Source organism: Morus notabilis, unplaced genomic scaffold, assembly GCF_000414095.1.
Source record: "Morus notabilis unplaced genomic scaffold, ASM41409v2 Scaffold99, whole genome shotgun sequence".
NCBI classification, from domain to species: Eukaryota; Viridiplantae; Streptophyta; class Magnoliopsida; order Rosales; family Moraceae; genus Morus; species Morus notabilis.
The window spans coordinates 1696010-1721219 of NW_010362482.1; the positions used below are offsets into that span (position 1 = coordinate 1696010).

Consider the following 25210-nt stretch of genomic DNA (forward strand, 5'->3'; position numbering starts at 1 on the left):
TCTCATCCAACTTTTAGTTGGGAAGGCCTATTCTATTCAAGTAGATACTCTTATGTTCGTAACCAAAAAAAAAAAAAAGTAAATTCATGACCAAGCGTATGCCTGTATAACATAAAACTAAAAAAAAAGGTGTAATTCACGATCTGAATGTCGCGGATTCGCGATCATATAGATATATGTACAGTTACATTCTAACAAGTGGTTTTCACGAGTTTATGGTATTCATTTGCTTGATAAACTTATTTGAGAATCGAATCCGAGTAAGAGGTTTTTTTTTTTTTTCCTCATTTGCAATATACGAACTTCAAAAGAAAAAGTTATTGAAATGAACGTCAATATATGTTCTGCTCTTATCGCACTCAGTTTTCTAAGCCATTGCTGTGGAGTTTTGATGGGGTTTGAGAATTTTCTTAGTAATTAGAGTCGAGATTTGCTATTTATTAAAAAAAGAAAAATTCATTCAATGAAAAATCAGCCAAAAAGAAAAAGAAAGTAAAATCTTTTCAATAAAAATGGTTTAAATATGGGGTGTGCATAAGGGTAATTGTGTGATTATATGAGATTTTGGTATTAAAAAGAAAACAATTTCAAATTTTGAATATGTTGGGGTGCCTTAATAAAAATTTAGGGTGTAAATAAAATTTTCCATTTCCAAAACGCAGAACTCCCACAATAGAATACTTTGAAAATTAAGGACTCGTTTAGAAAGTATACTCTAATTATGATTATTGATTTTGACATTTAAAATTTAAATTTTTTTATGAGAAAAATACAGTAGCAAAAGTATAATTTGACCGTTTGATTTATGGATTAAAACCATTTTTTATTTACGTGTGTTTTTTATGAGAAAAAATACTGTAGCGAACCATAAACCATGATTCGAATCAGAGAACGAATCTTCCAACCAAATGGGCTATTAATATATGAAACAAACGACTCTTAAATTATAATTATTAATTCTGACATATAAAATTTATATTTTTTATAAAAAAAAAATACTGAATCAATAATTTAAATTTAAATATATAAAACAAACTGCCTTTAAATTTTAAAATAAATTATGTTCTTATTTTAATTATGTTCGCCGCTCAAATATCAGCCTTTAAAAGATGAAAAGAGAGACAATTTAAGCTGTTTAATTTATTTCAATTATTATCATTTGTACAACGGACTACTTCTGTTCAACTACTTGATTGAATTGTATATTTTCATCTTCTAGTATTCAAATTTGAGCCCGCATATAAATTCTAAGAAAAATGTGAACAATATTATAGTTCTACCATAAATTTTATACAACTCTTTTTGCTCCTTTGAGGCTTAGCCTATATTGTCCATTCCTGCTCATCAAATCCTCAAAAATTGTAGCTCATACAAATCCTTAAAATTCCAAGTTAGTGGATGTTACTTTAAAAGCCATGGATACAACTTGTCAGCTTAGAGGGGGTAGATGGTGGACGTCTATGCTTAAAGAACCACCATCACCACCGCCACCTCTCAGAACTATAGCTCCTCAACTTTAGTCTTCAGTTAGAGGAGCTCCTAAGTCACCAAAAACTGTCATCATTTACAAAGATGATTGACCATTTACAGATTGAGACGAAAGTAGGTTGTAAGCAATGTTATCTGTATGATGTACCAATCATGTGATCTATACAAAGACTGCATTGGAGAAATTAGTAGCAACGTGCACCAAATCCGACCTTCGGGTTGGCCTCGATTCATTCTTCTAAAGCACCACTTGAAGCAAATTTAACCCCTTTGTTGAACTTGGGTTTTTGATTCATCCTTCTAAGACATCACTAGAAGAAGAAGGTGAAGAGTCCAATGTACAACTACTCTTTTGTGCATTTTTGAATTCTTCCATGAGCAACTTGTGAATTTTCCCTCTCAAGCCGGAGGCCTCTTCAGGTTTAAACCACCGCTTGCCGAACTGAAAATTGAAAATAGAATCCACAAAACATCGCGTGAAATTAAACTAGATGGAGACAATTTGCAATTCTTTTAAAAATTAAAGATCCTATTGCAAAGAAATTAATTCATCATAATCATATTAACAGGAACCGTATGAAAGAACATAACAAGATACCATTTCTAAATTTTTCTTCTTGAGTCTTTCAGGAGCATCTTCTATGAAACGTTCCATGAAGAAAAGCACAAAAAGACCACAATCATATTCGTTCTTCTGTTGGGGTACCTGGTGGAACATGTTGAAGAACACCCAAAAAACAAAAAAAAGGTGGAAAGTCATAGTCTAACCGTATACTTCAAGAAAAGAAGAAGATCTCCACAGCAGCTGTAATTCAGCAACCGAGAACATAATTTTTTCTGTAGTCCCAAATTAATAGCTTAATTGAATCCGAAGCCCACGAATAAAGCTTTAGAGCACTTTTGTGCTTATACTGATATAAATCTATATGAACACATACAAATTGATAAGTGGGCCTAGGCTGCAAAAAGAAGCCAGCCAAATTTCTTTGATCAACTTTCCAAAATAAAAAGGAATGGTTAGAAACAACTAAATTGCTTCTAGCATAAGAAAGCTGAAGGCATAACCATGAAACTGGAAAATATTGGTAGCAAAAAACATGAAATTGTCTTTTGCAGACTTATTCTTAGATAGGGTATTTGCATGATTATGAATCTATGATAGCCTTTGGTAAGTATGAGGCCCTAACGTGCATTTTTCAATATGTCGTGAACTATATGATAGACAAGTATATACAATTCAAATACTTTTCACATCAAAGTTAAAGTACTAGATGACAAAATTTACCGCGATAGGTTTTTCTGTGATCCTTCGAGGGAGATGATTCCATATATTTTCTGCAAAAGGAAGATCTGAAGGAGAAACTTCCCGGGCCAAATATTTCCATTCTTCTTTCAAGAAGCTACAAATTAAAATCAACATATGAAATACTTTACACTTTTTAGAAACTAATCTAGGAACCTGAAATAAAACAAAGCTATTTCCATACCATACCTAATTAATGTTGAGATCGATTTATGTACTTTTTAAAACTTTTTAGTTGAAATTTTTTATTCACTAACGACCAAATTAAGAAAGAACCTTTTGTCTCACCTTTTAATGTTTTGAAAAACTGTTCTGCTACAGTGAAGTCCTAATGAATCTAAATGAAGTACAATGGGTCCTGATCGTTCTTCCTTTTCTGGGTTGCAGATAATCACCAGGCTCCAATGAAGACTGGACACACATCAAACATCATGAAGAGTAAAAATGTGCCTGAATTATGGTAAAAACGAAAAGGGGAATAAAGCAGAAATTATAGCTCGGCACTATTTCAAAGAAATCGATATCTTAGGTGGAATACTAGTAATTAAAAAATAATAATAAACTAAAACACATACACACACGCGCGCTTAAGAGGAAACATATACTCACATGTTTAATTTATTCCTGAATCACTCTATAGCTGCAGAAAAAACATACCTTTCATTTATTGGAATAAGTATACCTTTCATTTATTGGAATAAGTATGTATTCCTTCTGAAATATATTTACACCCTTCCACCACCTTCTGAACTTGACAAAAAATCCATTGTTGCCGCTTCCCTAGATGTTAATAATAAATATTACAAAACTAGGAAAAGGACATTGCTGTTAAACATCAGGAAAATAGTAAAGAACGGTACCAAGTTGCCCTGGCACTTGGACCATAATTTCAATCCTCTAGGAATGAATAGTGCTCTCTTGGGGGATAACAAGTAGGGAGAAACAAAGAAAAGAACAAACTACCTTATCTGATACAGCCCCTTGGAGCTTATTGTAAAAGTACGTATTAAAAAAATGGCAATCACGCATCACCCTGTTTGTTGGAGAAGCATGTTGTTGTAGATACCTAGCCAATGATCCAACAGAAAATTCATTAAATATGCAGACAAACAATGAAAACAATGATCCAACAGAAAATTCATTAAATATGCAGACAAACAATGAAAAGAGGTTGCAGCAATTCAAGGGTGGATAAAGTGACCTTTGATTAAGAGTCCAAAAAACCAACAACATCAAGCAAAATATTGTGGAATGGTTACAATCAAGATCATGCCAGTATCATAAAGAAAATCTATAACCAATAGACTAGTTTACCATAATTTCTAACTGCCGTGCACCAAAGTTTCTAAGCCAGGAAATCAAACTTTTTCTTTTTAACATGAAACAAACTTTATTAAAAGTCCGATCAAATAATAGAAAGTACTCTCTCTCTCTCTTTATTTTATTTTATTTTATTTTTTTATGATACAAGGCGAGATTGAACCTGCACCCACCCTTAAAGCCACACCCCATCCAACCCAACCCCCCCAGTGCCCAACAGATCAGATGGTCTTAGGCATAAGAAACAACCTTTATTGATACTCAACATGGCACAAGGGAAAAAGAATAATCATACGTAGAGATAAAGCAACTGAAAAAAGAAAATGCTTAGACAGAAATAGTGGCAACAAAGAAAACGAGCTGTATACTTATAAAAATTACCGCATATAAAAGTTCATGATAGTTGATGTCAAGTAGGCTTCAGGGGCGAGGCAATCAAAGTCCACGTAAGAAATTTCAACAGATTCCGGATCATCCCTAGAAGTTTTTAACATTAAAAATAAAAAATGAAATACACAGGCTTCATAAGAAAATACTAACATTCATAATTCAACAAGGTCAATTGGCCTCATCCGTAAGAAGCAAGCTTTGTATACCTTGAAGGGTAGTAGATCTTCACATCTTTCATTCTGAAAAATTTAAGGGACATTCAAATTATTGATCAAACACATTCATATTGTAAATTGAAATATGGAGGGAAAAAAAATTAAAGTATTGGATATTTACGATTCATCAGGTTTCTCCGCTTTTTGTTCTCTCTCTATAAGCTGAGACTCCTCCTTTGTTGTGTCAATAAGCTGAGGCTCCTCTGGTGTTGTGTCTATAAGCTGAGGCTCCTCTGGTGTTGTGTCTATAAGCTGAGGCTCCCCATGCGTTGTGCCTATAAGCTGAGGCTCCTCTCGTGTTGTGTCTATAAGCTGAGGCTCCTCCTCCTGTGTTGTGCCTATAAGCTGAGGCTCCTCCTCATCTACAAGAACAATGGTCTCTTCCTGGTCGAACAAGGTTACCATGGATTCTGAGTGAATGAAGATGACGAACTTTAAAAGAATACAGAATTACGATGATAGAATAAAAAATCTAGGGCAGCAGTACTGATTCATCCTGGGGGAGCACTATCGTCTCCGATAACTTCAAGTAATAGAGGAGAGATTGTTAATCTACTTTTAAGAGGGGGAGGGGGGACTCCCAAAATTACAAGATAATTTTCTGAGTTATTAAAGAGTTCTCTGTACCTTCCTAGGCCTTGACGCATTAGAATCTGAGACTGGAAATGCCTCGTTCCTATCAGAGAGAGAGAGAGAGAGTAAAATGAAATATTGAGGGTTCAAGCATGCTAAAGGAAAGCACATCTCAAATTACAAACTGGTACTAATGGTAACGTGATCTCTTTTTTTTTTTTCTTCTTTTTCGAAACAAGAAACTTGTATTAATAATATGAATTATGTACAGCCAAAAGAGGAAATGATAACCACAAAGAAAATACAGCATAAAAAAAAAAGAGCCAAAACAAAACAAAACAAAAAAATAAAGAGAGAAGAAAAAAAAGACTAAGCTACAAAAAAAGGGTCCCAGCTAACAGGCTTCTAAATTCCTTATCCTTTATGGACCCAAATTGCAACGGAATATTTACCATTCCAGATAATGGTAAAATCTTCCTCACGACCCGAAAAAATTCTAGGATTTCTCTCCGACCATGTACCCCAAAAAATGGCTAAAACTGCTACTTTCCCCAAATGTTCTCTCCTTTTGTTTCTGTTCTTTTTTTCTTCTTTCTTTCTTTTTTTTTTTTTTTTTTTTTTTTTTTTTTTTTTTTTTTTTTTTTTTTTGAAAAAGAAACTCAAAATTTTTTTTATTAAAGATAAAATGGGAAAAAATGTTACAACTGATGAACCAAAAGCCTAAAAAATCTATAAAAAAAGATGACCAGTCTCTAACTAGATCTGAGAAGAGAAGGTCACAAAACTCCTTGCTGGAATATTCTCTCCTTTTGTTATGTCCATACCAAAAGGAAGACACACACAACTCCTTACAGATCTTCGGAGTGACCCAATAAAGTCCCAACTTCTTCAACAATAAACACCAGATGCTATAAGAAAAGGGACAATGCAAAAACACGTGGTCCATTGATTCACCACTCTTCTTGCATAAGAAAAACTAACATGGAGAAATTGAGACAAACGGTTTCCTTCGCTGCATTAAATTGTGAGTGTTCAGTTTGCCAAAACTTTAGTAACCAACAAAATATTTTAACTTTAGAAGGAATACGGGATTTCCAAACAAGATCGAAAAGCTCAAAGGGGGTAGCATTAGGGGTCATTAATCAAGAATGGAAAAAAAAAAAAAAAAAAAGATTTGACTGAAAAAAGCCTCAGATTCTGGACAGACGAGCTTCGAACTAAACCCCACACTTGTCTATCTAGAACCCCAACAGAAAGGCAGATTATGGACAGACGAGTTTTGAGACCTCCTCTATCTCCCTCTCAGATAAATTTCTAGAGAACTTAAAGTCCCATGAGTGCACCCCGTTCTCTCCCTGTATGGTTTCTGAGACAAAGATGCAAATGGGCTGATTATGGAGAGAAGAAATTCTGAATAATGCTGGGAATTGGCTGAAAAAGGCCGCTCTTCACACCGGTGATCTTCCTAAAATCTGATAGTATCCCCTCTCCAAATAATAAAAAAGGAACAGAAGTATAGAGGGAAAAACAACTTACATCTTCAGATAGAAATTGGAAAACTTTTCTCTAATGTCTTGACAATAAATGGAAGAAGCTCTGTCCTTTTCATTGCCATTTGATTTATGTTTATTCCTTTGGTGTTTCGAGGGAGAGCGTCTTAATGATGGGTCTCTATGCCTTCGCTTTTGTGAGACTTCCTTACCATTTTTCATTTTCTGATGCTTACATGGACCCAACATTGACATCTCTTTACCAAATGCTTGGACTGCGCCACAGTCTGTCTGCTTAACAAATTTGCAAGTGACATAAGTAATTATATTAATGGTTGAAACGAAGCCGTATGAAATTTAGATAAAAAATACGTAGTTAAGCACCATACGTTTCCGTCTATCTTCTTGCAAAAAGATGTACCGAAAGATGACTGTCTCTGGTCTTGAGATGCCATATTCTCTCTTCTGAAGTCTTTAGAGCCACCTATAATACATTGTAGGTTCTTATATAGGAGCAACCAGATATGGTGTTTATGATACATCGCAGCTCTAAAATGCACTTCACAAATCAGAACCAAAAAGCCTATTATCTATTATTTACAGTTTTTTTTCTTTTTTCTTTTAATTTCATTCTGCAAACCGAATAAAAAAGCACTTTGAGGAAATTAATCACGACTGATGTTCTACATATAATCTCCAAACAGTCCAAGAACTATCAAAGTTACCATTTTTTTTTTATCAAACAGCAACTTATTGATACAATGTATCATTGCTTGTAGGGAGAGCCCAGCTCGCAAAAAATCGCCACTCCTAGAATCTCAAAAATTTTAGCATCATGTAAATCTAATTGAATGAAATTGTTAAATATTTATAATCTTCAAGGTCTAAAAGATGGGGGGAAAAGTTGCTGAAATCCTCACCCACAATACTGGAGCTAATAGATTGTGTGGGTTTCTCAAATCCATCACCTTCCTGTTCAACAAAAATTAAACGCAATGAGAATTCATCCTGCATAAGATTGCAAAATCTAGAGTTTAAGTCCTTGCCAAGAACTTAACATGAACATTCAATAATAAACCTAGTAAAATAAAAGTTTGTAAGATTACACATGCCCATGATGGAAATCTCACTAAGCCTACTAGAAGATCTTCGAAAATTAGGCTCCATTTGAAGCAAATCGAATGAGTAAAGAAAGAAGGAAATGATACCCAAAAAAAGATTGAAAGTTTATCTGCAACATATTCTCATTTTATCCAATAACCAAATAACTCACAGAAGAGAAACTCCTCCAGAGTGAAGAATCGAAACTGACAACTCATGAAAGCTCAAGCATTCTAGTTGTACGCCCAAGAATTCAATTTATGTACCAAATGTGTTCAAAGTAGAAAGCTCAGACATAATAATTTGCATATTAAATTTAAGCATAAGACCCAGAATCCACCTTTTCCATCTTATTCCTTCCACAACCGAACACTTCTAAAAAAAAATTCGAATCTGAACATAATTCACAACCGAAAATGACAGCATTTCGGCCATTTTCTCGGCAACCAAACATAACATAAACTAAAAAAAAAAAAAAAGCAAAGGAGAATCAAAAGTCAAAAACCTCCAAGTGAATTGTCTCAACCCGTCGGAGCTTCCTCCGGTCCCTCTCGTCCTCCATACACTTGAGAGATTCTCGAAGCTTTGCGCCTTTGTCGGGCAATGTGCGGATTAAATTAGGGATGCTTTGTCTGGTGCTGTTAATCCTCTCGAGGAGCACATGATCGGCCATCTGCTCGTACGTCTCGTGCTTGTCCGCAGGACGGCGATCGGCGGAATCGGCGGCGGCCATCGCCGGCTCCTTCCAGTTCTCGCCGGCGAGGGCTTTGGAGTTGACGATCACCACAGATGGTGGCGGCCCGTCGTCGTCTCCTTCGTAGAAAAGCTTGTTCCAGTCAAGCTCCAATGGCTGCTTTGCAGCACTCCCCTCTTCCATGCATACACTTCTGTCAGATTGGCCTCTGCGTTATATTCTTCTCTCCTCTTGATTCCCTCTCTCTCTCTCTCTCTCCCTCTCTCCCTTTCTCTCTCTAACTTTCTCTCTCTTCAAATTTTATGTCCGTTTCCTCTTCCTTTCTTTTTCCTCTCTCTTTTTTTTTTTTTTTCTCTCGAAGGGTTTTGAGATTATTAATAAAGCAGCGAAGGTCCCAAAAAGAAACGGGGAAAAGAATCATAAAATTAATTTCTAATTATGCCCTCATATTTTTTTTCCTCCCTCTCAAACTCTAACCAAAATAATTGATTATTTGATCTATTTTCTTTAATAATTGACTGCGTTGCTATTTTTCATTAACAGCAAAAATAAAAGAGATAAATCTTTAAAATCATCATATTAAAAAAGCTGTAGAATATGAGATTATTGATAGTCTATTTTTTAAGAATTCATAGAAAAATTCTTTTTTTTTGTTCTCTTTTAAGTATTGGCGCTAGAGTTCTCATTATCTCATTTATTTACTTTAAACAAATTAATAATAATTTGTTTTCAAATGTTCGTTTAAATGTTTTTTTTTCTGAAAATAAGAAATATATTCACTTATAAACGATGTAAATACATATTGAGCCAAAAATAATATGTACAAATCAGATAAAGGGCATAAATTACATATGATTATATAAAATATTGAGAGGTTATAAAATGCTAATAGAGATCATAATGAAGAGGTTACAAAAAATTATGGATCAAGTGTTCGTATCAACCATAATTTATTTACAACAGAAATTATACTCGATAAATAAATAACATAAACAGAAAATTGTTGATGTATGGGTATATTAATACTTAATTAATATAGTTATTTAACTTAAAAATATTATTTAAAAGTAAATACGTAACTAAATTTCTCCGGGCCGAGCCTGAAATTAGTATGTGGGCCAATAACTGCATATATTTGGGCCTCAGCCTAGTTGGGTTGGAGTATTGTTTGGGCCGGTTTTACTTAGTAGCGAGCCGACTAAACAAATGGGAAAAGAGGAGGAAAAAAAAAAAGAGGAAAAAAAAAATAAAGCAACCCTCCCTCAGTCCCTCTCCCTCTCTCTCTCTCTCTCTAGGGCACAGAAAAACCTGAAACGGCAAAACCGAAATTCACACAATTCACCAAATTCCATTCACTGCCAGATCTCTCTCTTTCTCTGAAGCTTCTTCATTTCATCCATGGCGGACGCTCCTTCTTCTCCTGCTACCATGGAATTTAACCCTCAAAAATCTCAAGACCAAAACTCTACCTCCCAATCAAACCTCCCCAATCCTCCACCAGCTCCAACACCGCCACCACCGTCGTCACAAGCTTCTCAACCTACGCAATCGTCGCCAAACCCTAGTCCGAATTCAACTCAAGTGCCTCCAACGCCTCCCTCTATCTCTTACGCGCCTCCGCCGGTCTCCGGCGTCGCCGCCTCCTTCGTCCCGCCCTCGGCGCCGTCATTTCGTCCGGTTCCGCAGTTCTCTCCGATTCCAAATTTTCAAAACCCTAGCCTCCAAATTCCAGGCGTCCAGCCTCCCGGCGTGAGCTCCGCGGCGGCCAGCGGCGGGGCCGCCGGGGTCCCTATTTCGGTACCGGTGCCGCCGCAACCTTTGATGCATTATCAGGTCCAGCCTGGTCAGTTTCCAAACCCTGCGTTGAGACCTTCGTATGCTCCGATACCGAATGGATTCACGGCCGTGCCTGGTGCTGTTACTCAAGGCACTATACCTCCACCTGGTGGGTTATTCGTCTCTGTATATCTCGAGTTGATTCGCTTGTTAAAGTTATGTATTTTACCGACTTGTTTTTTGTGAGATTTCTATACTTCTTTTCTGCACCAATTGTGTTTTTGAGTCTTAATTTCGAAGTTTTGGCGTTACTCTGATTCGAATTGTTTCCGATAATGGCTAATTGGAATCTCTGTCAGTTGCTTTGCTGCAGCTATGGGATGAGTTATTTGATTGCGATTTGCAACAGCATATCTAGCTTATTTCTAATAAGTAGATAGGAAACTGGTAAAAGAGATAACATCATAATCTGAAGAGTCTGATGTGTTTTGAACGAAAAGTTGTTTTTAAATATAAGGATCGGTTGAATATGAGGTCAATTGTATGAAATGTTGAGGAAGAGTCTGTTAGAGAAGAGTTCGGAGTTTCTTAAAAGAATTCGTGTTGGTTAGATAGAGGATATCGATGACAGGATGTTTTCTCCTACAGTGTCTTGATTGAATACGGTGAGAAAGTTTGGAAGGCATGCTTCATATTGCTTAGAGATCACCCTTCTACAACTCCTTTTTTGGTATGCACATATTTGCTTGTTTCTTTTGTTTGTATTTGCCTATTTGGAATAATAAGTATCAATTGGAACGCCTGTTATTCCTATTATATAACTGGCAGTTGGAGCTTACCACTACTTAAAAGATGTAACTAGATTTAGCAAATTATATTGTCCTCTTTTGTCATGCTAAATGATCTATGATCGTGTCGTATTCATTTTATTAGGATGCATTCTGGTAGTTTAAGGGTACTTTCCTTTTCATGGGTTATGAATTGCCAGAAGCACACCATGTTTACAACTGAGTGGTCATTGGCCTTGTGTTCTGAGGTATCAAAATCCTTCCAAGTTCCAATTAAAGGCTATCTCTTTCTTCTTTTATATTTACATAGGCATGTGATCACGTATAAGTGTGACTTTTTCTGTTTATAGTTCCTTTTTTTATTCCCTTTTGCTTTGTTCTTGCCCTACACCACTTGCTGATTAAAGTAAATATCAATAGCAATGATCATATTCATATGCAAGTACAACTCTACAAGTTTTACCAACTTCTTTCTCCGCATGAGATCTAGTTGGAGTTTCTTTGTTCCTTTAAAATGTTTGCCACTGTTGGATGAGAAGGATATGATGGCACAAGTGTATGCATAAGGTAAGGCCAATTCTCATGTTTATGGTTTAAGAAACGATGCCTTTTTTTTTTTTAATGTTTTCTTCAGGTTTTCTATTCAGCTGGTGATTGTTGCAATGCCTATGCTGCCATCTCTATTATGCTTTTAATGTGTGGTAACAACATTAGTTATTCTTTTTAGCCTATATTTTCCGTAAATATGTGTAGTGTGGAGTTGTGCTGTTGGCACAGACTGTAGTATGTGTACTTTCTCTGATACATTTGCCTAGATATATATTTTTGTTTATGTAGGACTTCCTCGTTTTCCTTCTCCTTATACCACGATGGTCCGGCATGCATTTTCTCCACGGCCACCAGGAGCAATTGGGGTGCTACCACGCCCTCCTGTTCCAGGGATTCCTGGAGTTCGCCCAATCATTCCCCCTATTGTTAGGCCAGTCATTCCTAGTGTTACTCCAGCCGAGAAACCACAAACCACTGTATATGTTGGCAAGATAGCACCAACTGTGGAAAATGATTTTATGTTATCTGTCCTTCAGGTAGGATTTGTATACAATATAAGATCCTTGTGTGCCTACCTATAGGCTTTGTGTTCATTTACATTATTTCAAATATGTATATATATGTATGTGCATGCTGTCTTTGGAGCCTTTTCTTCATAGTTTTCTAATAGTTTCATGTCTGTGAAGTTTTGTGGACCTGTCAAGGCTTGGAAACGTGCTCAAGATCCCACTGATGGGACTCCTAGAGGTTTTGGATTTTGTGAATTCGAGTCTGCTGAAGGTGTTCTTCGTGCATTGCGCTTGTTGAGCAAATTTAGTATTGACGGACAAGAACTTGTGGTATGTCTATTCTTCTCTCTTTGTTCATGCTGATCACATGACTTTCAATTTGTTGTTTCTGTTTTGTTATTATTGTTTATCAGACTTGCTGTGTATTAAAAAATGTAGTAATTATAATTTGCTTGATTCATGTTGTCTTACTATATGGTTGCCAATTTTTTTTTTTTTTTTGGGATAAGAGGGAAAAAAATGGTTTCATGTAATTTATAGCTTCCATTGGCCAGTTGTGTGGGTTTTCTTGCCAGAGTTTTCTACAACAACTCACAGTTCATGAACCCAAATGTCCTAGAATGAACACCTTATTTACAGCTTTACTCATCCCAAAAGGCAGAAAAGGGCTTGTTCTTTATCAATTTTACATTTGGAGGCCTACTTACTATATGCATACGAATCTAAAACTTTATTCATCCCAAACGGCAAAAAACCACTTGTTCATTATTATGCATTTTACGTTTGAAAACTGGTGTGGTTACCATAGGCATATGATTTTTTTTTTTTTTTTTTGGTAGGAAAAAATAGTATTTTTGTTTTCTCCTTGAGTTAGTTTATGAAATTTTCTCAGCATGTGATTTTTGCTCTCTTTTACTCGTCTTGTTGACAGTTAAACGTTAACCAAGCAACGAGAGATTATCTAGAGCGATATGTTGAAAAGAAAACTGAAAACTCTAAGAAGCTCAAAGCAACTGAAGCTTCACCTGCTATGAAAGAGGATGAAAGTGCAGCAAGTGATGAAAAGACCGACCTTCCGAAGCCGACTGCAGAGGAGCCAACGAAGGAAGACAGTGATTCGGGGAATAAAGAAAATGACAATGCAAATTTTGGTATTGTCACGGATGAAGACAGTGAAGCTGATCGGGAAGCAATGGGGAAGCTGACAAGCATGATTGAGGAGAGGTTAAAAACCAAACCTCTCCCTCCACCTCCACCTCCACCTCCACCTCCTGCACAAGCATCTGGTGAAGGCGCTGGGAATTCTAACTCAGAGCTGCCAGCTAAATCAAGGGATGGAGACTCTGATGCAGATATGAGAAATGGTAAGGTCTTCATCAAGGAGATGGATCTTGTTCTCATCTATTTTCATGATTTTGGTAATTTAGAAGGAGAATATTGCTAGTTTAAGTTAATTGTTCTCCAAAGCTGTATTCTCACATCATCCTGATCTTGCAGATGCAACTGAAGAAAAAAATGATGATGAGTCAACTAGTGGGAACAAACTCGTAAGTGAGAATGATAGGACTGAAGCAAGCTCACCTGATAAGAATAGAAGGCATGATCGAAGAAGCAGGGACAGAGACAGAGAGCGTGATCTCAAAAGAGAAAAGGAAAGAGAGCTTGAAAGATTTGAAAGAGAAACAGAGCGGGAGCGGATACGTAAAGAGAGGGAGCAAAGGAGGAGGTTGGAGGAAGCTGAGCGCCAGTATGAGGAATATCTCAAAGAGTGGGAGTATAGGGAAAGGGAGAAGGAGAAACAACGTCAGTATGAGAAGGAGAGAGAGAAAGATAGGGAACGCAAAAGGAAGAAGGAGATTATTTATGAAGAGGAAGATGATGATGATGATTCAAGAAAGAGGTGGCGAAGAAGTGCGTTGGAGGAGAAGAGAAAGAAAAGGCTAAGAGAAAAGGAAGATGACTTGGTTGACATGCAAAAAGAGGAAGAAGAAATTGCTGAGGCCAAGAGGAGGGCTGAAGAGGAAAAGCAGCGACAGCAAGAGAAAGATCTTTTGGAGAGTTCATCTGATCGTGTAACAAATGGAACCGAAAAGGCTGTATTGGCTGAGGAATCCAGTGCTGAAATGAAAGATAAGGATTATGAGGGTGATTCTGGTCATGACAATCGTATCGGTAATCTCTCTCTCTCTCTCTCTCTCTCTCTCTCTCTCTCTATTTTTCCCTCTTCTCAGGACCTGTTCCCACCCTCTGTGTTGTTTTGAATGAGATTTGTTTATGTGATAGGTGACATGATTCTACAAAATGGTGGTATCATTGATGAATCGACCATGGCATCAGTTGCTGCATCGGATACACAACATAGTGGCAACGTCACCACTAAGAAATTGGGTTTTGGTCTTGTTGGGTCTGGTAAACGTACTGCTGTACCTTCTGTTTTTAGCAACGAGGATGATGATGATGCACATAAGGAGAAAAAGATGAGGCCCTTGGTTCCCATTGATTATTCGACGGAAGAACTACAAGCGGTCCAGACTGCTTCAGGGGCAACTCAACCAAATTTGGTTGCTGCTGCTGAATTTGCCAAGCGAATATCAAATACTGGCTCCAAGGACGAGAAGCTTGATGCTGAAAAGGAAAGAAGTAGACGCACAAAAGACCGATATGATGAGGATGGTAATCGCACTAGAAATGAAACCAAGGAGAAGACTCGTGATACAACAGATCGAGAATATGGTGGGGACAGAGTAAAGACAACAAATAATAAGAAGCTTTTGGATGCAAAGCAACTCATTGATATGATCCCAAAGACCAAGGAGGAGTTATTTTCGTATGAAATAAATTGGGCTGTTTATGACAAGGTAATTATTCTCACGGTTATGATTCAAGATTCAAAATTTAAATTCTGGTTCAAGTTCCTATTATAAATGCTCTTTAGAATTAGTAATCGAGTTTCATTATTAATAGTTTATCATTGTGTTTTTGTGCTTGATATAATCTGTTTCGCAGCATGCACTTCACGAGAGAATGAGACCGTGGATCTCGAAAAAGATTACGGAGTTTTTAGGAGAGGAAGAGGCCACACTGGTAGACTACATTGTATCTAGTACTCAAGAACATGTCGAAGCAGACGGCATGCTGCAGCTTCTTCAATCCATTCTAGATGAGGAAGCTGAAATGTTTGTTCTCAAGATGTGGAGGATGCTCATCTTCGAAATTAAGAAGGTGGAGACGGGCCTCTCCTCGAGATCTAGAACATGATGCATTTTTTAGTTCCTTTGTTTATGCTGAATGCTGACTTTAGTAAAATATTATTGCCCCAGTTGAGATGAAATGTTTTTCAGACGCCCTTTAGAATGGATCAGAATCAGATGGATGGCTGTCTAGGCTTAGACATATTCTTCGGTTGTTTCATCGTCCCCATAAGCAATGAAACCCATTATTGTTTTCTTGTAGCTTCGGCACCCATTAATTCTTGATTTCTTGTTTGGATGGCAATAAAAAGTTAAAAACTCTTATAATGTTCTCTCTCAAAAAGGTTGCTTTTACTCGAGGGAAAGTGGATAAAAATATAGGATGAGTTTGGATATTCTTGACTCTGGATATGTTAGACATTGCTTTTGAAAGTTGTTTTTAGATTTAAAGAATGATTGTAGTGTGGTAAATCTTATTTTTGCCATATATTTAAAAATTTGCACACTTAGAATATAAGAAGTCAAGGGGTTCGTTCTCTTGCACAATTGTTTTGCTGATAATATTTAAAATCTTTAATAATGAACTACATTTCTAGATCTATTGATTTCATTAATTGATACTCTTAACAAATAGAAAAAGAAGATTATACCTAATATACACTTAAAAAAAGGCAATTTTCCTCAAAAAATTATTTAATAAATGCGCTATCTAATTGAACTCAAATATTTTCAATAATTATTAAATAACTTTAAAACAGCAATAGCAACTTATTTCTTCTTACATATATTCGAAATAATAATAAAAAAACATATCATAATATTATAGTGTGAGAAATTATATGAACGAAAATAAAACATGTTTATTTCAATCATTATACACGTGCACAAAATTTACTGCCCAATTTTCACAAAAGAAAAGAATTTATCAAATGTTTATCTATAACTTTTGACTAATAACAAAACTAACTACACATAATGTATGCAATATGAGAATATGCACTTTGTGATATACAAGTAAATGAATTCGCCATTTATTTTACAAGACAGAACTAGTTTAGCTGATAATGCGAGGAATCATGCCAGACCTTCATATAGTTCACTTAACGAAATTGATAGTTGGATATAAAAGAACATAATCCGGTCTATGTAGTGTGTACTAGTTATATATCAACAATATAGCGACAAAATATACGTCATAAATAAAACCATGGAATACAGATACACCACCAAATACAAAATAATAAATCAACTGTCCATATCATTTAATCCAGAAGATTCTAAACTAACTCAAAACTCTCGTATCATTTATAGCATATGGTTCTATTATTATTATTTTTTTTGGCAAAAGTTGAATTAATGTCTACATTGAAGAAAATCAAGTTACGTGGGACACACCTCTAGCACTAAACACAGCAGCCTTTGAAGAACCGTCAAAATTCAAAAAACAAAAAGTCTCGTACACGAATTATTAGATGGGTTCAATTATCAATATCAATAACTTGAAAAACAATAAGAGCAGTAATGTACTATTAACATTTAACACCCAATAGAAATAGTTTTACAACAATAAAAGATTTACACAGCTTTAACAGGATGAGAGAGCCAAAAGAGGTCATTTTTCCCCCATCCACTAGTATGAAATCCAGCATCAAATATTTTAGAAATTGCTAGGAAATTCAGATAACCCAAAACCAAGCTACAATTGACCCAAAAGCCAGACCAATAACTAGGAACAATACAATCACAATCCCTGCAGTCTCAGCATGTTGCAATGGCACAACTTTGGGAGCCAAAATCATCAACACACTAGTCAAATAGCCATTGGTAAGTCCCAGGAGGCAAGTGAGAATCATCACCGGAATCTCAGTCCGGAAAAATTCTGGGCCATGCAAGCACCCGTAGAAGAGAGGGAAGAACAACAATCTCACAACAGTTGCGCCAATTGCAAACTTTTCATTTTCAAGGAGATACAATGCAGTTAGTGACTTGCCAACCAAGTCGAACACGTTGTAGCCGGCAATCAGCAGGACCGAATACCAATCCTGGAGAATCTCAGAATGCACATCTTCCGTGATGTATCCCGGGAATATTGACAAGGTTACAAGGTAGATCAGGACAATGCCAAATCCATACCACTTGACTCTCCCAACTATGTCCCACAAAGTCGATCTCCATACAGCTCCGGTCAGAGGACCTTTCTCCTCTTTCTCCTCATTCACAGCCTCAACTTTTAACTCTCTATAGTACTTCATGACTGGAAGCCTAGGTGCCAAATTGTAGAAAACAACGCAAATGACCATGACAACTATTGAAACAGCAAAATAGAGGTTCGCGCTTTTCCTAAGGCCGTAAGCATCTTGTGGATACACAGCTTTGGTTAGGATCCTTAGAAATGAAACCAAGACGCCTGCATACAAAAATTTGACAAATAGTAGTACAACTTGTAAGTGAAATTCCGCAATACAGATAAACAATCCTAAAAATGCCAAATACTCTTGATTGCTAAAGCTAAAATTTCCTTTCAAGATTTTCATAATATATCCTCATATTTGTGTATTGATTCTGACACGATTACTACACAATCTGACATCTCAAAGCACACGACCCGATCTTTTCAACATACATGTAGAAAGTGCTACATCTAACATCTTCAGCTAAAACTTTTGATCAAAAGTCAACCTATCTCCTATCAGCTAAAACTTTTGAGAGAATTGGTAAACCGACATAGTCTCTTTATACCCTAATACATATCCCTAAAGAGCCTTTCTAAGAGAATTGAGAAATACCCAGACACCAAAACCAAAACCAACCTCAAGAAAACCCCTCAAACTCCAATTGCAAATCAGACCCACAAATCTCACAAAACCCGGATGACCAAAAAGCAAAACTTTACCAATTCTCTAATAAATCAAATCAAAACAAATAAACAAAAAGTTTCAAGCTTTACCTGAAGCCGCAGTACCAGCGACGACAGCTTGCATGTACCTCTCCGGCAGCTCACCAGCGGAGCCAATGATCCCGCCCTGCACCAACGCGTCGGCCACTCCCGACAGCGCCACCGCCACAACCGTCACGTCAAACCCGGCGTACAACCCGACCCGACCCTTAATATATACGGCGTCCATGACGGGGACGACGAGCATGGCGACAACGAAGAGGGCGAGGCCGGCGTTGATCCGCGGGTAGGCGTCGGAGTTATGTGAGAAGAAGATGACGAGGAGGAGAAAGACGAGGCAGACGAGCATGTAGACGACGGCGAAGATCCGGTCGACGCTGGCGTCGGGGTAGATGTGGGAGAAGTAGTCGACGGCAGTGATGAAGGCGTTCCATGGGAGGAGGAATCCGAGGCCTAAGGTGAAGTAGATTATGTAGGCGAAGTGGAATGAGTCTTGTGGGACTTTGTTGTTGATAAACATTGCTCTTGGAGATGAAGTGGTGGTGGTGCTGTTGTCGGCGGTTGTGGGGAGGAGGAGGGCGGAGTCGGCGTCGCCGGAGTGGACAGACAAACCCATCGGAGATGGTTAAATGGGCCGGGGTCTGGATCTGGGTTGGGTCTGTTTTGGTTGGTTGGTGGTAGTTATTTATGTTGTCGATTGAGGAATTTGGGAAAAATCCCAATTTGCAGTATAGTTTGCAATTATTTCAGTACACCCTCGTAATTTTGCATTTTAAGTTTGACGCAAATTATTGGAAAAGCGATGAGCCATCATTCATTTGAGTTTAAAATTTAAATTTATTATAATAAAATAATTTTAAAAATAATTATATCTCATTTTTTTATTATAATAAAATATTTTCACATAAAATTATATCTCAATTTAAATTAAAAATTTAAATTAATGAATTAAAATCTTAAATTTTTAATGTTTTTTTCGAAAAAAAAGATGTTGCGTTTCACATGGGTACAGTTTTTAAATGAATTATGGGGTTTGGTTTGTCTTGGTAGGTGGGATTTGGGAACTTCTACTTTGCAAATTGATTTTTTATTTATCACATGGCAAATGATTTTTTTATTTTTTATTTCTCTTGGTTTGCTTCACCTCGTTTTACTTAAGGTAATTTTAACAAATATCCCTTAAAATAGTACTATTAAAAAATTTTAGGTCTAAACATTAACCTATTAAATTTTATCTTTTTAAAGTAAGTAATTTGATAGATTATCATCTATAATTTAATAAATTATGCTAGCGGCGGGTCTCCGGTCACCAGATAGTAGGTCTTTGATCACCAACGGCGGGCGTAATTTAACAAATTACTACATATAATTTGACAGATTACTACATATAATTTAACAGATTATTATTAAAAGGGTATCCTATCACGGCAAAAAAGTAACGCTCCAGATGTATTTAAGGATAAGTTTTTGTTATTTGCTCTTTTACTTTTCTTCGTCTTCGTCACACTAGTTTCTTTATCTTCGTCCACAAGTTTCTTTATCATAGTCCAAACCCAACAGAAAAAAATAAGAATGAATGTATAAATCTGAACATTTATTATTTATTTTTTATAAATATTTTTTTATTAATATAATTATTTTATTAAAAAAATTATGAATCAAAACTAAAAGATAAAAATCTTCACCGGATATTTGTGAAGATTATTCAACCCAATTTGTAGTAAGGCCACTCCATGTTTGGACCTTTTTGGGCTTACGTTGGACCTTGGAAAATCATATGGCCCATTGGGTCCGTTGCATGATGATGGTCAATGAACTAGCTAGAACATGTTTCTAATCCCATTTGTCGTTTTTCCAAGAGAATCACCGGTAAAGGTTCAACTATTTGCTGACAATGTGGATGTTATATTATTCCCGTTCGGCAAATTGTCTAAAGACTTTAATTTAAACAATAAAATTCTTGTAATTACATATTGGAGTATGAATTGACATCCTTCAAATAAGCCTGCAGAATCATATTAGCCATTTGTCTAATTTGCGTTTTAAACTCGCATAAATCCAACTCTCTCTCTAGGAAGACCAAGTTTCCAAAAAGATTACAAATGGAAGCCAATAGATTACCAGCAACTCGTTAATATTATTATTATTCAGTTTCCAAGGCCAAAACCAATAAACTCTTTAGCTCTTTCATTAGATTTTGAAGCCATAATCAATATTATGTAGATGAAGAGAACTCGGTTTCTACTTTTTCTCATATGAGTTTGATAGATCCGTTTTTAGCAATTATTTTATCGAGCTAAATTAATAGATTATGAAAGTTATAAATAAATAGACACGAAAAATTAGTATCACAGTTCGATAACCATCTATATTAATAGGGTCACGTCCAGACATTGAATCATCCACTAATTCTCAATGATTACAAAAACCAATTAAACTTATACAAATAAAGACTCCCTCTTTAAAATTTGCAGCCGCCGTGTAGAATCAACTAGATGACGTGATTCAACGAGCATCACTCGTCTTCAAAACTGCACGGTAAAATTCCTTCATCTGGCAGGTTGCTCTCTCTCAAAATCTTCAACTTCTTCTCCTGAAAAATGATAAATGGTTGAACTCCCTTCAACACTTCAAATCATCTTCTCTCGAAAACTACAAATTCTTCTCCCGAAGAATGTTAATGGGAACTTCTCAAAACATTATGCGTGAAAACTCAGAAAGCCCACAAAAATGAGCGGTCTTGAGTCTTATTTATAGAGTAGTAGACGTTTCTCTCCAAACTTACTCAAAATTCAAACTGTCGCATAATCTATTCCATTATTTGTTACAATACTATCTGATCTTTACTTTAAAATATAAATTCAATATCGTGCCCTATTTTTTCTGCTCTATCACCATACAATCTTTATCCAATACACGTTTAGAAAGGCTTTAAAATATATCTCAATTTTTTCAAGCCTTATCAGGAATTTAACTTAATCAAATCATCTAGTGAATTACATATATCAACTAAATTCGGATTTGCACTTAGACTTGTACACCACTCTTTTATCTTCATTGCAATTCAAATATTAAACATCCCCTTTTTAAATTCAAAGCCAAGGCATATCTTCTACTGTAATTCTTATCATGACTTATCAAACTGTTCAACTCGAAACCAACTGTAATTTGAATTCAAACCCTACAAAAGCAAATCTTTTGACTTTTAAACCACGGTTGCTATATCTACTCTGCTGGAACTCCATCTTTATCTCTGTAAATCTGCAACACGATTAAGTCTGCACTAATATCACGATCAAAGCTGCATCAATTTTTCTTCACCTATTTTTTGACTTTTTATAAGATTGCCAATAAATAGCCAAATAGAGTTCATCAATTTCACACATAAAACAACCTTCCATGGATAAATTCACATTGAATATCCACTTTTCCAATCGAAAGAAGAGTAAACAAGTACCGTTCTCTTCTGTTTTCTCTTTTGTTTCCCTCACCACCATAAGTTTGTTCCTCACACAAGTTTCAGCTTCTGATTGTGTCCTTGATATTTATCACCCTTCATCTTGGAACACCTCAGATTTTGTAGCGGGAAATTGGGGTGGTTTTGTCAATAATAGTAATTGTGGGTCAGTTTTTGATGACTACCTATATGCATTGGCACAAAGGGCAAATCATGCTCAAAAAATTTTCCTGAACTCCACAGAGCAGAAAAACTGCCTGCTTGTGATGAACAATACAGTTGGTAAGGATGTCTCTGGCTGTGGCTTTGAAAAGCTAACGAGTGGAGGTGGCGGCTGCTCGGATTTTTCAACCAGGGATGTTTATGATAATCTAGGGAATACACTAAATATGCTTGATGAGGATTGCAAACTTTTTGGCTCACCCGGGGTATCGGGTGCTAAAGCTTGCAGTGCGTGTCTAAGAAGGTGGGAAGAGATTGTTGCATCGGCGGACAATGTCAGCGAAATCGAAAAAACCAAAACCATGGTTTGCGGTTTTTCTGTGTTGATCACTTTGACTGGCACTAGAGCTGATGATGGAAAATGGAGTCATGCCCTCTATAAATGCCTTGGGGATCAAAACTTTCCAATAAGTAAGCAGTTTGGCAATTAGTACTTCTCTTCAAAGTTTTTTCTCAAGTATTGTTGTTGATATTTCTTATGCCTCTTTGTTCTCCTTGCAGAAGAGGGTAGTAGAGATAATGATAATAGAAAGTTGAGTATAGGTATTTTTTTTTTATAAAGTTAAATTTGAAATCTTGATGTCCTGATTAACTGGTATATTTGAGTAACTTTCTTAGTACTTAACAGGTTTATGGATTCTAGTTGGTAGTCTAGCAGCAGCTACATTAGTAGTAATTTTAGTAATATGGACCTTGTGCAAGGAGAAATTTAAGGAAAGTCTTTCATCTGGAAAAGAAGGTAAAAAAAGACGGATATTTTTTTCTCTCAGAATTTTCTAAACTTCCATGAAAAGTACGACTAGTACAAGTCATTAAACTCCTCAGTTTACTGGACAACATCAGATAACTCGTGTTCAACGATTGAAGAAACGAGCTGCCTCAGGATCTCAATTAAGGAAGTTTATTTAGCAACAAACAATCTTGATCTGTCCAACTTCATTGGACAAGGTGTAGCAGGTGAGAACCTTTTTGATTAAGCATTTAGGACTTTCATTGTTGGTCATGATAAATTGTTTTGAGAAAAATTCAGAAGCATTAAAGCAAATAGAAGGAAAGGCCTTAGCATAAACCCAATATATTAATGTGAACACAGTATTTTAAGATAATAGTGCATGCTTTTCAGAGAAAAAGAAACAAAAATGAGAAGCAATGAGGAACAGGCATACATGGAAGAAGACTTAGATTTGGTTTTGCAGCTAAATGATGCAATAAAACTAAAAAACTTAGGGAAATAACAGAATGATTTTACTTATTCTAAAACTAGGTCTTAATGTCATTTGGCAGTTTTTCAGGGAAGGTATATAAAGGCATAAGCTAAATGGTGCAATAAAACTAAAAAACTTAGGGAAATAACAGAATGATTTTACTTATTCTTAAACTGAGTCTTAATGTCATTTGGCAGTTTTTCAGGGAAGGTATATAAAGGCACACTGTCAAATGGCCACCATGTTGCAGTCAAGCACATAATAAAGGATAGGCATGTGGATACCTTCATCAGAGAGGTGAGAAGTCTTTCCCATATCAGACATCCGAACCTAGTTTCTTTGCTCGGCTATTGCGAGGCCGTCGATGAATGTTTCCTGGTCTATGAGCTATGCCACAATGGGAACCTTTCAGAATGGTTGTTTGGTATGTTCTTCTGTTCATTCATGAGACTTATTTCATTCACCATTCTCAAGTCATGGAAAGCCAATAGATAAAGTTACTGGATAAAACAGGTAAAGATAAAACTCTTTTGTGGGTCCAAAGACTTCAGATTGCAATTGACAGTGCCAAAGGTCTCTTGTTTTTACACACTTATCCAGAAGGCTGCATTGTTCACCGTGATATCAAGGTTCGTTTATATTGCTTATCTTTTTTTCTGTTTTTCTTTAATACGTTCTTCCTATAATTTTTTTGACGTTTCCTCGTTTGCAGCCGACAAATATACTCATAGATGCTAAATTTCAAGCCAAGCTTTCAGACTTTGGATTGTCTAAAGTTATGGACTTGGATCAATCCTATGTAAGCTCAGAAGTAAGAGGAACATTGGGTTATGTCGATCCTGAATACCGAAGAAGTCACCATGTAAATCCTTCAGGAGATGTCTATAGTTTTGGTATAGTACTATTACAACTTCTGTCAGGGCAGCGAGCGATCAATTTGGATTTAAGCAGAGCAATTCCTCTCACTAAAATGGTGAGAAAGTAAAAACAAGCACAACTTTTGTACATTTCGATATTTCTAAAAAATACTCCAAAAGATTTTTAGTCCATTTGTTCATGAAAGTCTTTGCCTTTCAGGCCAGATCTCTTTCAAATGGTGGTACTATAGAAGAATTCGCAGACGCTAAACTCGAGAGAGAATACTCCTCGGAAGCTTTTGACCTTGTATTCAAGCTGGCGTTATCGTGCACCGGACTCAAGCAGCAAAGGCCATCCATGAAGCAAGTGGTTTCAAGACTAGAAAAGGCGTTTGATATTTCAACACAATTCAATTCAGTTACCTGACTTGGTTATTCCACAACAAAGACTAACTTAAAATTGTAAAATCACAGAAACCCTTTGTTCATATTCAAACAAGGACAGACAATTTTTGCAGCAATAAACTTTATCTATTGCTACTTATTCATAAAAGAAAACGAATTACAATATAAAGAGTTTTTTTTTTTTTACAAATTTAGATTCATCCAAAAACCAGAAACTGAAAATAGTGATTATCTGTTTAGGAAAACCAAGCCAGTATCATGATATATCTACATAAAATTTGTTCTATCTATTGGCAAGAGTTGAATCAATGTTTACAGAGTAGAAAACCAAGTTACATGGGTCATGGGACATATCGCTAGCATTGGAGACAGCAGCCTCTGAAGTACCGTCTGAGTTCTAAAAACAATCTATAGCAAACCATAATTCCCCTTGTGTCGTACAATGAAACGTACTATTAACATTTAACACCAAGATCAATGTTCAACCCCAGCAGAAATAAATTTACGACAATTAAAGATTTACACAGCTTTTACAAGACGAGAGCACCAACAAAAACATAATAGAAATTGCTAGGAGATTCAGATAACCCAAAACCATGATATAATTGATCCAGAAGCGAGACCAATAACTTGGAGCAACACAATCACAATCCCTGCAGTCTCAGCATGTTGCAATGGCACATTCTTGGGAACCAAAATCATCAACACACTAGTCAAATAGCCATTGGTGAGTCCCAAAAGGCAAGTCAGCATCGTCACCGGAACCTCAGTCCAAAAAAAT

The 25210-nt window shown here is 36.2% G+C and overlaps 4 protein-coding genes across 9 annotated transcripts; 2 read left to right on the forward strand and 2 right to left on the reverse strand.

Annotated features, from left to right (window-relative positions):
• Positions 1–1238: 1238 nt before the first annotated feature.
• Positions 1239–8858, reverse strand: LOC21410396 (ubiquitin-like-specific protease 1D). Of its 2 annotated transcripts, none has more exons than XM_024168190.1 (14): positions 8386–8858; positions 7700–7751; positions 7169–7251; positions 6826–7070; positions 5344–5392; positions 4838–5100; positions 4708–4740; positions 4493–4588; positions 3755–3857; positions 3474–3571; positions 3080–3202; positions 2774–2888; positions 2087–2194; positions 1239–1930 (listed from the first exon to the last, which is right to left on the reverse strand). In XM_024168190.1, exons 1-14 carry the CDS (start codon positions 8755–8757, stop codon positions 1781–1783), a joined length of 1890 nt encoding a protein of 629 aa, XP_024023958.1. In that variant the 5' UTR covers positions 8758–8858; the 3' UTR covers positions 1239–1780. The 2 variants fall into 2 exon arrangements, with proteins under 2 accessions (XP_024023958.1, XP_024023957.1); XM_024168189.1 differs by having other exon boundaries at positions 7169–7263.
• Positions 8859–9805: 947 nt separating this feature from the next.
• On the forward strand, positions 9806–15714 carry LOC21410397 (RNA-binding protein 25). Of its 5 annotated transcripts, XM_024168131.1 has the most exons (8): positions 11039–11080; positions 11284–11386; positions 11976–12223; positions 12374–12526; positions 13128–13560; positions 13694–14368; positions 14480–15054; positions 15203–15714. In XM_024168131.1, the coding sequence occupies exons 3-8, from the start codon at positions 12008–12010 to the stop codon at positions 15452–15454; spliced, it is 2304 nt and encodes a 767-aa protein (XP_024023899.1). In that variant the 5' UTR covers positions 11039–11080; positions 11284–11386; positions 11976–12007; the 3' UTR covers positions 15455–15714. The 5 variants fall into 5 exon arrangements, with proteins under 5 accessions (XP_024023896.1, XP_024023901.1, XP_024023899.1 ...); XM_024168128.1 differs by lacking the exons at positions 11039–11080; positions 11284–11386 and adding an exon at positions 9806–10519; XM_024168133.1 differs by lacking the exon at positions 11284–11386 and having other exon boundaries at positions 11016–11080.
• Positions 15715–16886: 1172 nt separating this feature from the next.
• LOC21410398 (equilibrative nucleotide transporter 1) lies at positions 16887–19063 on the reverse strand. The gene is made up of 2 exons (XM_010102175.2): positions 18335–19063; positions 16887–17794 (listed from the first exon to the last, which is right to left on the reverse strand). Exons 1-2 carry the CDS (start codon positions 18897–18899, stop codon positions 17064–17066), a joined length of 1296 nt encoding a protein of 431 aa, XP_010100477.1. The 5' UTR covers positions 18900–19063; the 3' UTR covers positions 16887–17063.
• Positions 19064–21682: 2619 nt separating this feature from the next.
• LOC21410399 (probable receptor-like serine/threonine-protein kinase At4g34500) lies at positions 21683–24451 on the forward strand. The gene is made up of 6 exons (XM_024168247.1): positions 21683–22267; positions 22766–22919; positions 23373–23591; positions 23681–23796; positions 23880–24140; positions 24245–24451. The coding sequence occupies exons 1-6, from the start codon at positions 21683–21685 to the stop codon at positions 24449–24451; spliced, it is 1542 nt and encodes a 513-aa protein (XP_024024015.1).
• The last annotated feature ends 759 nt before the right edge of the window (positions 24452–25210 follow it).